The sequence below is a fragment of the Colossoma macropomum genome, unplaced genomic scaffold (assembly GCF_904425465.1).
Source record: "Colossoma macropomum unplaced genomic scaffold, Colossoma_macropomum, whole genome shotgun sequence".
Taxonomy (NCBI): domain Eukaryota; kingdom Metazoa; phylum Chordata; class Actinopteri; order Characiformes; family Serrasalmidae; genus Colossoma; species Colossoma macropomum.
In genome coordinates, this window is record NW_023494793.1 from 18196263 (window position 1) to 18212426 (window position 16164).

Below are 16164 nucleotides of genomic sequence, written 5' to 3' on the forward strand. Positions count from 1 at the left end.
ATTGAATTTACACAGTTTTGTCATTCAGTTTGCTTACTTCATTTCATGAATACACCATACTTATTTCATTAGCATTTTTAGGAAGATCAAGTAATGGTTTATTACTTTTGTAATAAAATGCTTGTCAAAGCTTATGCGATGCTGTTAGGAGAGGCTGCTAATAATAATTTCCGTTGACTCTCATGCAAGGCAAACGTATGTGATTAATTATGACTAAGTTGATATTTTAAGCGTTAGGGGTGTAACAGTACGCCCCCCTAGGTTGATGACTATGTTACTGAAACATGATGACTGTATCCTTGTTGTTGCATAGTTTACTAATGAACATGATGGTGTGGGTTATGGTGCTGATTATTTGCAAACTTTAGTGTTCCAACAATACAGTCGCATTAAATGTGCATTAGATGACATGATTAATAGAATGTCCGTTCCCCCATGATGCATTGTTATGCATCTCCAAAATGAACATTGTCACAGTTTTACATTATGATATCACAATGTCACAACACATTGTTACACCATATGTAAGCATTGGTTTTAAGCTGTAGAACCCTGGAGGCCACGTGTTATCACAAATAACATCACAGCTGTGATTCAGTCACAGGCACAAGGCAAGGGAAAGTACCATAGATGATCACAGTTGTGATGTTATTTGTGATAGCACACAACCTCAAGACTTCTATTGTTTTTATACAACAGTTCTGCACGATAAAGAAAAAAAGCCCTGAATATTACATTAAATGTGCTGTAATATTGGCAACTCCCTCCACCAAATAAAGTAGCATCCTTTTGCATTTTAGTCAGTGAGGTAAAGTTGGACATTCACTGAATGTTTGACTTTTTCTTCTTGATTTCAGTGCATAATACATTTCCCATGTGTTTAGCTACAATAAGGCAAAATCACATCAAATCACTGATAGTTGCTTTCTTTGAGCCTGCTACAAGTCCCAGCAAAAGGAAGCCACTGTCTTTACTACACCTAATTTGATATGGTTTTGCTTTCATGGAAAATAAAAGTCTACATTATGCACCGTTAGACTAAAGCATCTGTGATCTGCATTTCCAAAATGTTAAGTTCAGCGAAATTTATTGGCGGAAGTTTTTGAAATATATGGCTTCTGTCTTCTCAGGAGTGAGTAAATGTCATTTTTGGACATTTATTTCATGTGAAATTGAGAAGGGAAAGTCAAATGCGCAACAAATGTGCAATATAAAACCAACTTTATTACACTGTCATGGATAGTTAGTAGCTTTTTCAATACTTCAGTACTTGCCCTGTCAACATGAACATTGTCTTGTTCCAGCCCATAAAACATTTCATAGCCCATCTTTTATTCATTTCTGGCTAATACCAGTTTGTTTAGTTGTTCTGCCTTCACAGTGGAAACATACTTTGATTGGCTGCAAAGCAGTTGTTACTTAGCAACCGGTGCTCAGCGGGATGATCCAATTATTATGTAACATTGCTGGTAATTGAAGGTAGAACGCTTTTCAACCAATCAGATCGTGCCATTGAAACTAACTGTTGTAGAATTCCTGATTCATTCTGATAGGGAGTTGCACAATATTACTTTTTCCAATAACGATATTGTTGCCGATATTGAAACTTTAATACTTTGCTACTTCAGGCTGGATTTGTAACAGATAACGGATCGGAGTTGAATGGCTATTATACTATAAAATTTCATATTATACTTGGTTTGTCATGTTGGCTCACTAGTTAGAACAAATAAACAGAGATAATGGCTCACAAGTGCTTATTTAAATACTGTCTATTCTGCTTATTCTCTCTTTGCTCTCTCAGGCCACAAATGTAAATCCACTGTATACACTGATGACTTCATGGCTTCATCAAAACTTGGTCAATTGGTTTGTTTCACTCACCTGCTACTACCCTCTTCCTCACCATGCCATTCCTTTTTATAATGAAACTGAGCTCTAATGTAGGCTGCAGTGTATTGTACTGTTTTATTGTTGTATATGTGTACATCACTGAGTGCTTGTATAGTGTATGAGACAGATGTGGGATGATTTCATGAAAACAGTGTCAGTGACTGAATGTTCTTTTGTTTCACTGCTACCACAATCAATAATACACATTACCACACATCTGTGGTTACACACATACAACACACTAGGGCCATCACTATTGATTATATTAGTAATCAAGTAATCTATTGATTATTTGGATGATTAGTAATTAGTGTTTAAAAAAAGGCCAAATAGTAAAATTGGACTGAACTGAACAATAAAAAATCATGCTAAATAAATGGATGTGTTTTAGCATGCATGTGAATATGAAAACATGTTATTTATGATAAATATCCAGTCATGGGAACTTGAGTAGGCTTGTCTTTTGAAGAAGGAAAATCATTCTTTGTAAATATATGGAAAGTAAGGCATTTAGGATGGTAAGAAGCGCCGCTTCTCCACTGTCACCGTTTGAGTGCTTACTAGAGTAATAATTACTTTCTATTCTTGATATATGTAGTATTATTTGTTTCCTTTGCTGAAAGGCGATAAAAATATGACCTCTGACAGAAGGTTGTCCCTGATTGATCGGGAGCTTTCACTGATTGGTGTTTATGATCTTTTTATAATCTGAAATACTACACTATGGAGGATTTGGAGACCCCTCTGGTGGAAATGTGTAATCGCACTCAATGTTTGGAAGAACATTTTGAAATGTATTTGAAAAGTATTCAAAGAGAACTCAGTCCAAACTTGGTGAGCGTGTCTTCCAAGGATGTGAGTAAATTATCCAATATTGCTATCTTATCTTTATCAGCATAATGTTGATTTTGCATTTGAGATCGAAACATAGAGCCAGATCTTCTTTTTGACTCTGCACATGTGACGTTAATATGTAAAGATGTAATGTGGTCTGAAAACTCCAACAAAGTCCAACCTGACACCTCTGACTTTAAATGATTACTTCAGGCATTACGCAGCAGCACACACGCACCATATTTTAGCAAGTTTTTTTTTCCTGACTTAGTAGTGCTCCTTTTTTTCAATTTTAAACAGATCACTCAGAGTTAGATCAACCTAGGCTTACAGTTAGCTAGCTTGTTAAGCAAGAAATCCTGCTTTGTGCGACAGGCTTCAGTAGGCGGATTTAAAACATCCATTATCATCATGCAAACTGCCAACTCATCTTTGTCAATTTATAAAGAAGGCAAATTATAATCACTATTTTGTGTTTTTGATTGAGTAATCGAGACAGGCTTAGAACAGACGAGTAAGAGCAAACAACGCACATCCTCAAACACATCCTCTACAGGGACAACTTGACACTTCTGGCTTTAAATTATTATTTCAGGCTTTACAGGATGACATTATTCTGCAAATTGTAAAGCACGGTTGGAAACATACTAGAAAGAAATGAAACTTCAGTTATAAAATGTTCCACATATTTTCCTCCAAATATGTTAAATTAATCAAATAAACAGTAATTGTGCATTAAAATGTGCAGAAGTGTGCTCTCTGTAGAACATGTGCACTTACTTTCAATTGTAATTTGAATGGGGCGCTCAAACTTTTGCATACGACTGTATATATGACACTGTGAGACCATTTACTGTCATATTACACTCTTGTGTTTGTGATCATCATTGAAGAGAGTGTCAACACCATGCTGTTTGCCCTTGTGTTTATTAGATACAGTGTATACTTTAGACAGGGATTTAAATGCCCATTAGATGATTGTTTTTCATGAGGCCTGCTAGCCCTGTCACATTTCTGCCTTTCTCTCTCTCTCTCTCTCTCTCTCTCTCTCTCTCTGCCTCTGAATTTCTCTTTTTATCTGTCAATTTGCAGCCGTTAACTGTAAGTAAGTGGTTGGCACTTGCCTAACCAGATTTTGCATGTAGCTTGGCACACTGCCACCCCTTGATGATTGACTGGTATGTTTACATAGACACAGTGACCCTGTCTTTGGTGGGGCCTTGACCAATGAAACATTCAGGGTGAAGAGTTAATTTGCATTCTTTGTGTGGGACAAGAAGAGGAGGAGGTGCTACAGCAGTCACCTTTCAGACACCAGGATATCTCTCTATTATATCTCGCTGGGGTGGACAGTGTGATATGTCAGTTGATATATTACACCACAGTGTGCTTTTCTGACTGTCTCGTGGGTATTGTCATTACTTATGGAATGCTGAACAAGAAGAGCCCACTGCCCACCAACTCCACCCACAAATGCATTTTTTCTTAGTGACTTTTGTGAGGTTGGACAAGCTTTACAGATTATTGGCTGAAATCCCAATCAACCTAATGAAAATTGAAGTGCTCAGTTTTTGTTAAAATTGGAGATTTGGAAATTTGGAGCATGTTATTGTGGCTTGTCAAATGCCACACCGTTAGGATGTTTTTGAGAAATATTTGAGTTATTCTTAGTATTTTGGTGAAGTCATTATTGTTTACAGCAGTTTTGCTTAGATAAAATAGTACAGCCCAGCTTGGTTGCATAGCATTTTAAACTAGAAGTGCAAGTTGCTTTTGTAGCAAATTAAATTCATTAGGTTAAATCTGATTTCTGTCAATGTTCTATAAAGCTAGTCCAACCGTGTAACTGTTTGGTGGAGCATGGATAGGTCAATTATATAGTGCCTATAAATAACAACCAGTGAATAAGGATTTTTTTACTGATTTGGTTCAAAATCAGAGTTGAAAACACATTTTGGACATTTAACTGACATGGATCTGCTTACTTTGACTCTGTACCTTAATTATGTTTATTTTATTAAAACACATGATTGAACATTCCATTATGTCACAAGCAAAACATTAATAACACTACAGACACTTAACCAAATATTTCAGTAGTGACTGTTTCTGTAGTGGCAATTTTTTATTTAGAAATTACACTCATGATAAATATGAATCTTTCAATTTCATTTCAGAAGAAATAAAAAAAAAATGAAAAAAATTGAAAATTGAAAAGTTATTTTCACAAGTTGAAATTTAGTGCTTAGAGGTTTGTGACAGCCACCTCCAAATACCCTATAAATGATGATTTTGTATATATTTAGCTTAATACTATCTCAATTAATGCCTTGGGTTTAAAACAATCATAACATAAACCATAATAAATAAACAATATCTAAGCTTTACATTTTTTTATTTTTTTGTACTGTGGTACCACAGTTTGAACTAATTTGGTAGAATGGTCTATAGTAACTGCATTAACTGCATAGGAACAGCACATTATGCCATTATCTTAGGTCATTCACTTATTTTTACCAGTCATGATGAGTTAAAATCAAAATTAATGTGCTCATATTTTTTCACTTAAATGTTCCACTGCTGGTGCATTCTCTCATTTCCAGCTTCTAAGCTAAATATCTTGATATCAAGAGTGTCTTAGCATTGTGAAGTTGTGCCATGTTGCCCACTTTTACTATTACACACAGGTACTAGCTTCTAGACCTGAGAGCTTCTAGCCTTATTTCACACTATAGAATGGACTTCATTGCCGTTTGCTGTGCCTGTGTCCGGCTGTGTGCCAAGAGGTAAGACCTGATGATGTGTAATTTGACCTGTTTCGCTAAACCTTGGAGATGTCATGGCTATCACAAGTCATCTTATTGGTTTTGCCTCACCTGATGGCTTTACTAGCGTGTGTGACCCAGAAGCTATGTTGAGATTCTAGGCCAAGCAAAATTTCCATTTACAGAAGTTTGGAAGTCTGTATGACATCATCACTTTGTTACAGGTTCTATTGCAAGTCATTCTGATCCGTTCATCATTCAGTGTTCACACAATGTGAAGGACCGCTGCCATGGTCAAATGGAGCAATGAAAAAAAGCTGAAAATGTGAGGTGAAACTGTTTTCATATGACACTGACATTTTGCAGTATATTGCATAGTAAGTCATATAATCAAATATAATCTTTGAAGGTCAGTGAGCGATGACCTATCAACAGAGGTTATTTCCTGTAAAAAACTCACTTCGTATCATCACTTCCATCTCTGATTAAAAGAAGTAATGTCGGGTGTGATTTTTCCTTCTAGAAAGTTGGATAGTGGTTGTCCATAGCAACAGCTCAGGATGTCTGGCAGTCAACTAGACTGCTGAGATGCGTATACAGCACAATATATACGCCTATACAAAAATGTACCAGTGCTTCTGGATCCACTGAGGGTATAACGATTTCAATACATATTGAAAAATTTAATCAAAATTTAAAACGGTATCGCTGATACGCCCCAAAACCTTCTATAAGGGTCTCTCATTTAATGTCTGCCCCCAAGATCAAAGATCAAAACTAGGCATCTGGGTGCATTTGTTCTGAGTACAGTGGGCTGGGAGGGAGCTGGGTAATATGACCACAAGGCACATGTTTAGCATGTTTAGCTGAATGTAAAGTATCACTGCTATATCATATTAAATTGAATTAAAGCTTTCTGTATTGTTACACTCCTAGGATCCACGTGACCTTTCAAAAATTGCACTGCAGTGTATTTGTTCCCCAATACTGAGCGACTGTGTTGAGTAGTCTTGCCAGTCACCAAAAATTGAGCCCAGTTAAAAATTTTGTCCCACTTGTTCTTCAATATTAGGGGTTAAGTTTGACTTCCAGCAGCTTTTTACAGTGACTGCATTTGTTTCATATATGAGATTTTGGAAAGAAAAGGCGTTTGGAAAGAAAAGATGTTTCTTCAAAGTAGTGGTATAAAAAAGCCACATAGACAAATTGACAAAGTTGATCTGGGTTCTGGGTGCCTGTAAAGGCGCAATATAAAAAGGCTAATATTGCACATAATGTTAACACACAAATATGAAAAAATAGAATATAGCTATAGCATATAACCTTGAATCTCCAAAACGGCGACTTTACAGGAGAAGGAAAAAACACATTTTGTATGTTTAATCTATGTTAATGTAATTTATTTATTCCAAGTAACTTTGGAGCATTTATTTCGGTCCATTCATCATTAAATGTTCGCACAATGCAAAGGGCAGCTGGTGTCTTCGACCACAAGGATTTGATAATTAGATTGCTTTAAATGACCTTGATTCTACCCTCATTGTAATAATGATAAACTATTATGATGGTTCCATACTATGGCAATACATGCTGAGTCAACACTACATGATTAGGCTTGGTTAGTCTGCTACATCATAACTTTCTATGGCTTAGTCTGTGGGATAATTGCAGCATTTTGCTATGATTTTGTGGATATTGTTCTATATTGTGCTCTAAAATCAATGCACACTTACACTGACCACTTTATTAAAGACAGCTTGTATCAACACTCATTATTTATTTTATAGACTGTAGATAGAAGTGGCCGGTCAGTGTATATTGTACAGCCTTAGAGTATGAAGTGGATCGAATTCAATAGTGTGCAAAACAATACCACTGTACAAAAGTACTCCATTGACTTGACCTTAAGCACACACCAACCTGACTGCACCTTAATCCCCCAGCAGTAAGGACCTGTAATACAATTAGCCCGTTTGACCGAGCAGCCGACCATACTGGAAAGGAATCAGACATCGTTCTCTGACACAGTGGAAGGTCGAGCCAAGAGTTAGCTAAAATTTAGCATGCTAGCACTGCATGCATGCTAGTTTTAACTACTAAATGTATCTCATTTGCAGTTTACTGTATGATGCTTTGTTGTAAGTAGTTCGTTTCTGGAAAATTCTAAATTTTCAATCCTGAGTGACACATTTCACAGGCAAAAAACATGATCTAACAAACCCAATTATTTTATTTGTGTTGGAAACTACCATTTTGAGCAAACAGATGTGTAGGAATATATGTCACTTTATTATGTGATATCTAATTGTATTATAGTGTGAAGTGTATTTTATTTATGTTTGCTTGCTCAAAATGGTAGATTCAATGAAACAAACCAGTACTAAACCCTTTAGCGATCTGATTTTTGTTCTGAATGAACACACTTGTTAACTATCATAGTTGATTCAACAATAAAGGCAGCATCTTGCTTCTTTTATGTAGTGATAGACAACACAGTAGCACACAGAAAGCTTACATGCTGATCCATTTTACTACACCTCTATGCTACTCTGGCACCAAATTTTAGTGAGTTAAAGAGGACAAAGACAAATGTAGCACATGACTGATAATTCAGAAATGTAGGAATATTTTATACAGCCATGTGAATACCAATGCAGATTTGCTGCAGGTCAGCTGCATTACTTAAACCCAGTGTAAAATTGAAGCAGCAATGTTGGTTAAATTAAAAGTGAATTCACAGTTTTAGTACATTTGCTCTTTGTGGCTTTGGGAGAAGGTCCCCACCCAGGTTAAACAAATTCACCAAAAACCATGAACCCCTGGGAGACCCTGAATTTGAAAAGGCTGATCTCTTTTTCCAGAGTCCATCTGAACAAGCCTGCATAACAATAGTCATTCAGGATTTGCTCTGTAAGACAAAGGAAGAAGCTCATAATGAAGGAAGTGAGTGGTGAGAGACAAAACAATGGCTGTGAGTTTCAACTGCCGTCCAGTTTCCTGAAACAAAAGCCAGCGCCCTCTTACTGGATCCCAGCAGATGCACAGAAGGGAAGCACAAAAGGAAGAGGTTAGATAGAAGCCATATTTGTGTTGAACCCCACCCTTTTGAGCAAAGTGTGATAAAACAGACACAATTTTGAAAATTCATATAGCTTTGGCTCACCTCTCATAGTGGATGGTCAGTTTACTTCCAACTGGTTTATCAAGCTGCTCTGGCAACTGCTGTGTTAGTGGTCAGGGCTATAAAGAACTGTCAGTCAGATCTTATACTTCAGTGTTATGAAACGTGAGGCAATAAGCTATACGCATGGGTCGTATCCACCACGTGGGCTTTTTCTTTCTTTCTGCCGTCTCTCAGTCGATTTCTCCCTTGGTTTTAGTTTATTTTAGTTACAGTTTCTCAAACCAAAGCAGTCATGCAGTGTTTAAGAAATACTTACCTAAAAATGGTAATGTGGCTTTGTTTTTGTTTTGTGGTACTATGTTTTGGTATTATTACTGGGTATCTCCTACTATCTTGTGATTGGTTAGCGAAATGTGAGTCATACATTTTGTTCCTCAGCATTGATTAAAAATCCTTTGCCCAAAAATGCTAATCCTGGCTATTGTGGCTAGTGTGGCTAATGTAGCTACACACTTAAAAAAGAAGGTTCTTCAAGGATTCTTCGGTAAAGGCAGTAGTTCTATTTAGAACCATAAGTTTCATGTTTAAATTGTTCTTTACATGGCAAAATGGTTCTTCAGACTGGTGGACGGTATGTTGTGTGTTACGTTGTCAAGCTTGTAAAAATAGAACTGACTTTTTGGTGCTATATAGAACTATTTTCAAGAAGGTTCTGTATAGAACCATCTGCAACACATTCTCCATCAGTCTAAAGAACCATCTCACCATGCAAAGAACCATTTAAGGGTGAAATGCTTCTAAATAGAACCCATGGTTCTAGATAAAACTATTCCCTTTAATAAAGAAGCCTTGAAGAACCATTTTTTTTTCTATTGTTATGATGTCAAGCTTGTAACAATAGAAGCACCTTTTTTGGTGCTATATAGAACCATTTTCAAAAAGGTTCTGAATAGAACCATCTACAACACATTCCCGATCAGTCTGAAGAATCATCTCACCATGCAAAGAATCATTTGAGCGTGCTTCTATATAGAACTCATGGGTCTAGATAAAGACATTTCCTTTGAAAAGAAGCCTTAAAGAACCATAAAAAGATTTTTTTCTCTTGCTATGATGTCAAGCTTGTAACAATGGACCTTTTTTGGTGCTATATAGAACTATTTTCAAAAGGGTTCTGTATAGAACCATCTGTAACACATTCCACATCAGTCTGAGGAACCATCTCACTATGCAAATACCCATTTAAGCATTCTATATAGAGCTGATGGTTCTAAATAGAACCATTCCATTTACTAAGGAAACCTTGAAGAGCCATCTTTTTTTAAGTGTGTATGTTTTTGTTTGGTTGCGACTTTCCTCTCTGGTGTTTAAGTTACAGTAAAATTCAGACAGTTACAGAAGCAGTTGTATTTCTCAAAGCTGCTCACGTAGCCTTTGTGTCATCTCCCTGTGTTGAGGGTTTCAATCCCACCTCCCGCTCATATGCATTAGAATGGGTCACTCAGACACAGCTGTTATAAGAAGCGCTGACAGCTGCAGGCAGTTGTCGTTTTGCTGGCTGTGGGTCTGTGAGCTGGGCAGAATGCTGTGAGATTGCACCTCCCATGAAAACTGGTTCTCATACGCACATTTTGAACTTGTAGTTATGCCAGCCACTGTTTTTGTTTTGGTTACACTCCATGGCTCTCCTGTCTTGCTACTTTTTACTGGCTACCTCCTACTGTCTTGTGATTGATTAGCGAAAAGTGAGTAATACGCTTTGTTTCTTAGCAGTGATAAAGGAATATTTAGCCTAAAAATACTATGGCTATGTTTTTTGTCTACTAGAATAATTTGCACTCAGAGACTTTTCTTTCTTGGTACTATTTACTGGGTCTGTCATAATGTCCTCTAATTTGTTGGCAAAAAGTGAGTCATACATTTTGTTTCTCAGCAGTGATAAAGGAGCACTTTGATCAAAGACTCTAGTACGGCTATGTTTTTGTTTTGGTTACAACCAGAGACTTTCCTCTTGGTATTATTTACTGGCTATCTCCTGTCTTGTGATTGGCTAGCAAAAAGTCAGCCATGCACTTTGTTTCTCAGTATTTCATTGGCATAACAAAAACTATGTTGCACAGCTAAAACAGAAGTAGCGGCCACTCTGAAGCCTCCAGTTTGTCCACTGTTGTTTGAGTGTGTAATGATTTAGGCACTCCATTTGCACAGTGCAAGACTCCATTACATTAACCTTGTAGCTCCAGCAAAACATATCTCGGCTTTGAAGTAAGGGGAAAACTGGAAAGTTTTACTAAACTATTTCTTTTAAGGCCATGTGGAGTAAGAGCAAAGAGTTTACACAGCTGTAGTAAAGAATGACCAACAGATCTGCGATTTGTGGACAGTCCCAAAAGCTGCCTTGAGCCCTGTGGCCCTCCTCCAAGTTCACAGTTTTGTGAAGTCAATAACAGGTGGGACATAAAGGGAAAGGGACCCAGTGAAATTATGTTACTGGTTCTACTCATGGATTATAACCAATAATATAGATTAGAACGACAGTGCAGCTCAACAACAAGTCAAATTAATGAACAAATGAGGGCTGTCAACTGATTAAAATAATTCAACATTATTCAGTGTAATTGTTTTATTTACTCAAATTTAATGCTAAAGAAATTTTTCCATCATCGTTACTGTTCATTGGGTACAAAAGTGGCTGCATGATTCGACCAGTGAGAGTGAATCATATATATTATATCCCTGTTGTCGGAAGAAAACTCCAAAATGACAACTTTACAGGAAAAGGAAAAAGCCTACTTTATTTTTAATATAAGTCAATGGATCCAGACTTTTTTTCAAGTCATTTTGGGCCATTTCTTCTGGCCCATTCCTCATGAAATTTACACACAATATAAACAGGCATTTTCAGATTATGTCAAAAACTGAAAAATGACAAAAAACGGAGATACAAGGTTTTCTTCCAACAGCACCGATGTATATAGTCAACCTCGCACTCATGCTGCTGTGTCACATTATATCTTGAGTGGAACTGTATCCTTCCACTTTGCTGTTGCTTTTGTCTTTATGCTGCTCATTAGTTTGTCTCCTGTGAGCACTGTCCAGCATAGTCTTCCAAATTACCAAGAGTGCCAGCATCAGCAGTGTATTTCCTTGTAAATGATACTTCAGACTTAACATACTTTGGTTGTAAACAAATTCACGACACGGCAGTGGCTAGAGATAACTGTGGTTTTATTTAAACTGAAGTTAGCTTCATATTCAGAATTCGCTGTTCCACATTAAATGCACTGCTGCCAGAATGTAACTGCTGCACCATTTATAGTGGACTTTTATGGAACTTCAGATGGTTCAAAGGGTGAAAATAGGAAAATGCATTAATGACGTTAAAAAATTGGTGGCATTAATCACTTTGACACCACTTAAACTAATGCATTTTAACTCACATCTGAATATCATTCTCCATCATGCTGATCAAACAACTGTAAACAAACCTGAATCTGATCAGTCCTTGCCTTGCCTGAATTTGCATCAATGCGTTTGGTCTTCACCCAAAGCCGCACCAAAGGCAAATAGAGGGTGCTCTTAAGTGCCCCTCTGAACACCAAAATGAGAAACAAAAGCTCCCTTGGCCTTGCCGTCCTTGCTGGTTTGCATAAATGAGGACCGCAAGTGCACCAATTGTGATACAGCATGTCTCTGAGCTTTCCTCTCTTCTTTCCGCAGGTACCACCCGGCCCCCTCGTGACAGCGAGGTTCCAGGGGTGGACTACAACTTCTTGTCGGTGCAGGAATTCCTGGAGTTGGAGCAGTGTGGGACTCTTTTGGAAATAGGAACGTATGAGGGTAGGTGAAAACGGCCAGCTGTGTTTAGCATTTACACACTGCAGTCACATCAGCAAAATCACATCGGACTGTGCGTCACCCTGCGCCGCTGCTCTGCTCACGATGAAATGGAAACTGCTGCTGTTGATACCACAGAGGCAATGGAAAGGAAATCCAGACTCACGAAAGGGAGAGGAGCAGGGATGTGGTTGTTTTAACCACAGTTGGTCAGGAAGGCAGGAGCACACACACACACATACACACACACACACACACGCACACACACACACACACACACACACACACACACACACACACACACAGTATTAAGCATGCTGTCCTCACAGTTCTTCTGGTGTCCACCGTCTCTGGCACACGGCTTTAATCTGTCTGGCACTGTGTGTGTCCCTGGCATCTCTCTTTCTCTCTCTCCACTTTTTCTGTCTATATCTCTTTCCCTCATTCTCTGTCTCAGTTCAGTTAAATTCAATTTAATCTTTGCTTTATTTGACATTACAATATATTTTTTGTTGTCAAAGCTTTGTAACGCGTTACAGACAGAAATGCATCACTGAACCGAATTGGTTTAAACTCAGAATTTTAGACTAAAATCCTTTTGCTTTGAGTCACCTTATACCTTAATGTTTATTTTATTAACACAAATGATTAAACATCCCATTTTGTCACTACCAAAACAAGCATAACTCTACCAAGACGTTACCAAATGTTTCGGTAGTGACTGTTTTGGTAGCTAACTTTGAGCGTAATTCAAAAACGCTAGCCAGTACATGACTAGCAAACAGCTGTACACACATAAAATCATAATATTTTTCATAAAAAAAAAGTTTTACCTTATTATGAAAAAAATATATAATAAAATAAAAGCAATTTTGAATAGAGTTTTTTTTTTGATAAATCTAAGTCTTCATTTTAAAACTTCACTTTAAAAGAAATTATCACAGTTTTTTAAAATAGTCTTTTATTGTGGGACCACAGTTGGAACTAATTTGGTTGAATGGTCTGCATAACAGTGAATAGAGAAAGCACAATACCACTTTCTCTTTTCTGATACCGAAACTGAAACCTTGACCGATATTGATACTTCTTCAATAATTTCTGTTTTAAAATGAGCTTTTTTTTTAACTGAAGCACTTCACTTAAGATGAACGTCTAAAAGTAATCATACTCAATCTACTCAAACACTCTACTGCCTCACAGGAAGAAATACACAGCTAACAACGTCACATCACACAATAGGGCTGAGTGCAATTTCGGGATAGATTTGTAACATTACAAAATTCTGTATATTAATTTGTAATATTAATTGAATTAATTTATGTCAAATTAATTTGTCTGAAAATGCATTCCCATTTCTCTAACAAAGGTAGTATTGATCATACCTTAGCAGTGATATTTCTTATATGTTTTTAAGCCCACTCTCAACCACATATTTTGTGAAAAAAATAAAAGTCATCAAATGCTTTTTGGAATTAAACCCTTTATTTGTTACATATGTTTCTTCTGATATCAGCTCAACACAGATACCAGTTCATACTGATATGCCGCCCTTCTTTCTCTCTCAGTTTCCTCCAAATTGATTGAGTACTTGCTTTATTGATAAGACATCAATATTACTTTTACCCTGTCAAAGCATTACAACAACCACATTGATATGTACATACAGTTTGAGCTCTGCTGGTCAAATTACAAGTTCTGTTGATTTCCTAAGTGAAAATAAATGAACACATCCTCTACAGAGAACACACTTAAAATGGCTTATACATTTTAGTGCACAATTTCTATTTATTTGCTGAATGTAACATATTGGGGGAAAAAAAAAAACATAAAAAAGCAAAATGTGCTGTAACAGGCCACGTTTTAATGTTTTCAAATTTTCAATATGCTAAATAACAGTAATGTTGCATTAAAATGTGCAGAAGTATGTTCTCTGTAGAGGATCTCTGTAGACGTTTTATATAGAAAAAAATGTCTGTCTGACCCTTTCTGTCCCTTCAGTCTCTCAACCTCAACTCGATTCTGTTTTTGGTTTGTTTACATAATGTATTTACATTTTTATTGTCTAATTGTTCTTTCATCGTTACTATCATAACAAAACCTTGTATCCAAAATGGCAACATACAGGAAAGGAAGAATGTTTTTAATAAGGAATTCCACTTGTTTTTTAAATTTTGTATGCAATTCATGAATTGATTCATTATGGAACTTACATACTCAGATTTCTTTATATTTGTGATGGTAGGAACCAGGGGTCACCATGACCACAACACAGATATAGCCATTTTATTTACTATCCAAAACCACCAGTTAACCTACACGTTTTCTGAGTGTTTATATAACTAACTTTTAGGCCAAAGTTTTGTTTCAGAAGTGTCTCAAGTATCAGGCAACATATTTATAACCATTTCATGTACTAACTTTCTGTGAGGGAACTTTCAGTGGTGGACATCTGGTTCCTATCAGTGTGAACAATTCTGACTCAGTAAGATTCTTTAGAACGGCGCATTTCACACCAAACCATTCTGAGTGACGTTGCTTACATCTTACCCACTGAACTATGCAGACATTTTGAAAAATTGGTGGAAATACCTTTAGATCTAATGGTCCATTTGTCCTGGAGTGTTGACACATTGTAAAGCACAGCTGGTGTTTTCAAATGGTGTAATAAAATAAAGGCTAATCTGTTCTAATATGACAGTGAGGGTTGCAGTAGATTACAAAATGAGTTATACAGTCATGCTTCGAGGTTCACCAAGCTATAACCAAACCATAGAACCTCATATGATTAGCTCCATCTCTAGAGGTGAAAATGGAGTTACAAGTTAACCATAACATAGATAACGAAGATTCTCCTACTCTTTCTCTCTCTCTCTCTCTCTCTCTCTCTCTCTCTCTCTCTCTCTCTCTTTCTCTCTCTCTCAGGTCAGTCCAGTTCGATTCAGTATTTGCTGTAATGACATAACATTACATTTTGTGCTGTTAAAGCACTGCAACAAGCAACATACATAATGTCACTGTCAGAACAAATCATATCTCTCCCTCATATCTCTAAAGTAGTACATTTACAAGAGAAGAAAAAAGTATTCTATAAGTTAACGTAAAAAGTGGACCATTTCGAAAGGTCTGTTCCATGTAAAGAGCAGCCTGCATTTTCAAATTATGTTAAAAATAAAAGATGACAAATACAAAATTCTGTATCTCCAAAATGGTAAGTGTATTGAAGAAGAAAAAACATTCTTAAATGAAATGAGATTTGATTCTATGTAAATCTGGAGCATTTCTATTGGTCAATTTGTCCTGAAAATGTTCACCCTCTTTGAAGTTTGAACGCTTTAAAGGAAAAAATTATTTTGACGTTTTTTCAGATGCAGACTACACTGCAGTGTTGGCTTTTTGACACTTCAGCGCAATCGCTGGAGAAAAAGAGAAGCTGAAAGTTAAGCGGTAGCTGTCTGCCTGCTTTTGTGTGTGTGTGTGTGTGTTTGTCTGCCAGTCTCAGGCCAGAGAAAAGCCTCACTGCGTTCCTTTCCAACCGTACCGTTCCAGCCCACACATTGTTCTAGACCGTTCTGCTGCACTCCTCCTTTTTTCTTTTTCCTGCTCTCTGCATACCAACACAGGAAGATCATTTTCTCACTCTCTCTTTCTCTTTTTCTCTTTTGCTCTCTCACCCTTTCTCTCTTCTTCTCTCTTCCTCTTCTAAACATTAAT

General features: G+C 36.9%; 1 protein-coding gene across 1 annotated transcript in view; it reads left to right on the plus strand.

The window, feature by feature from the left end:
• LOC118813393 (membrane-associated guanylate kinase, WW and PDZ domain-containing protein 1-like) overlaps positions 1–16164 on the plus strand; it is a 195164-nt gene that overhangs the window by 99107 nt on the left and 79893 nt on the right. The window contains 1 exon segment of the mRNA XM_036578708.1: positions 12337–12456. Within this exon segment, the coding sequence (XP_036434601.1) occupies positions 12337–12456 (120 nt within the window).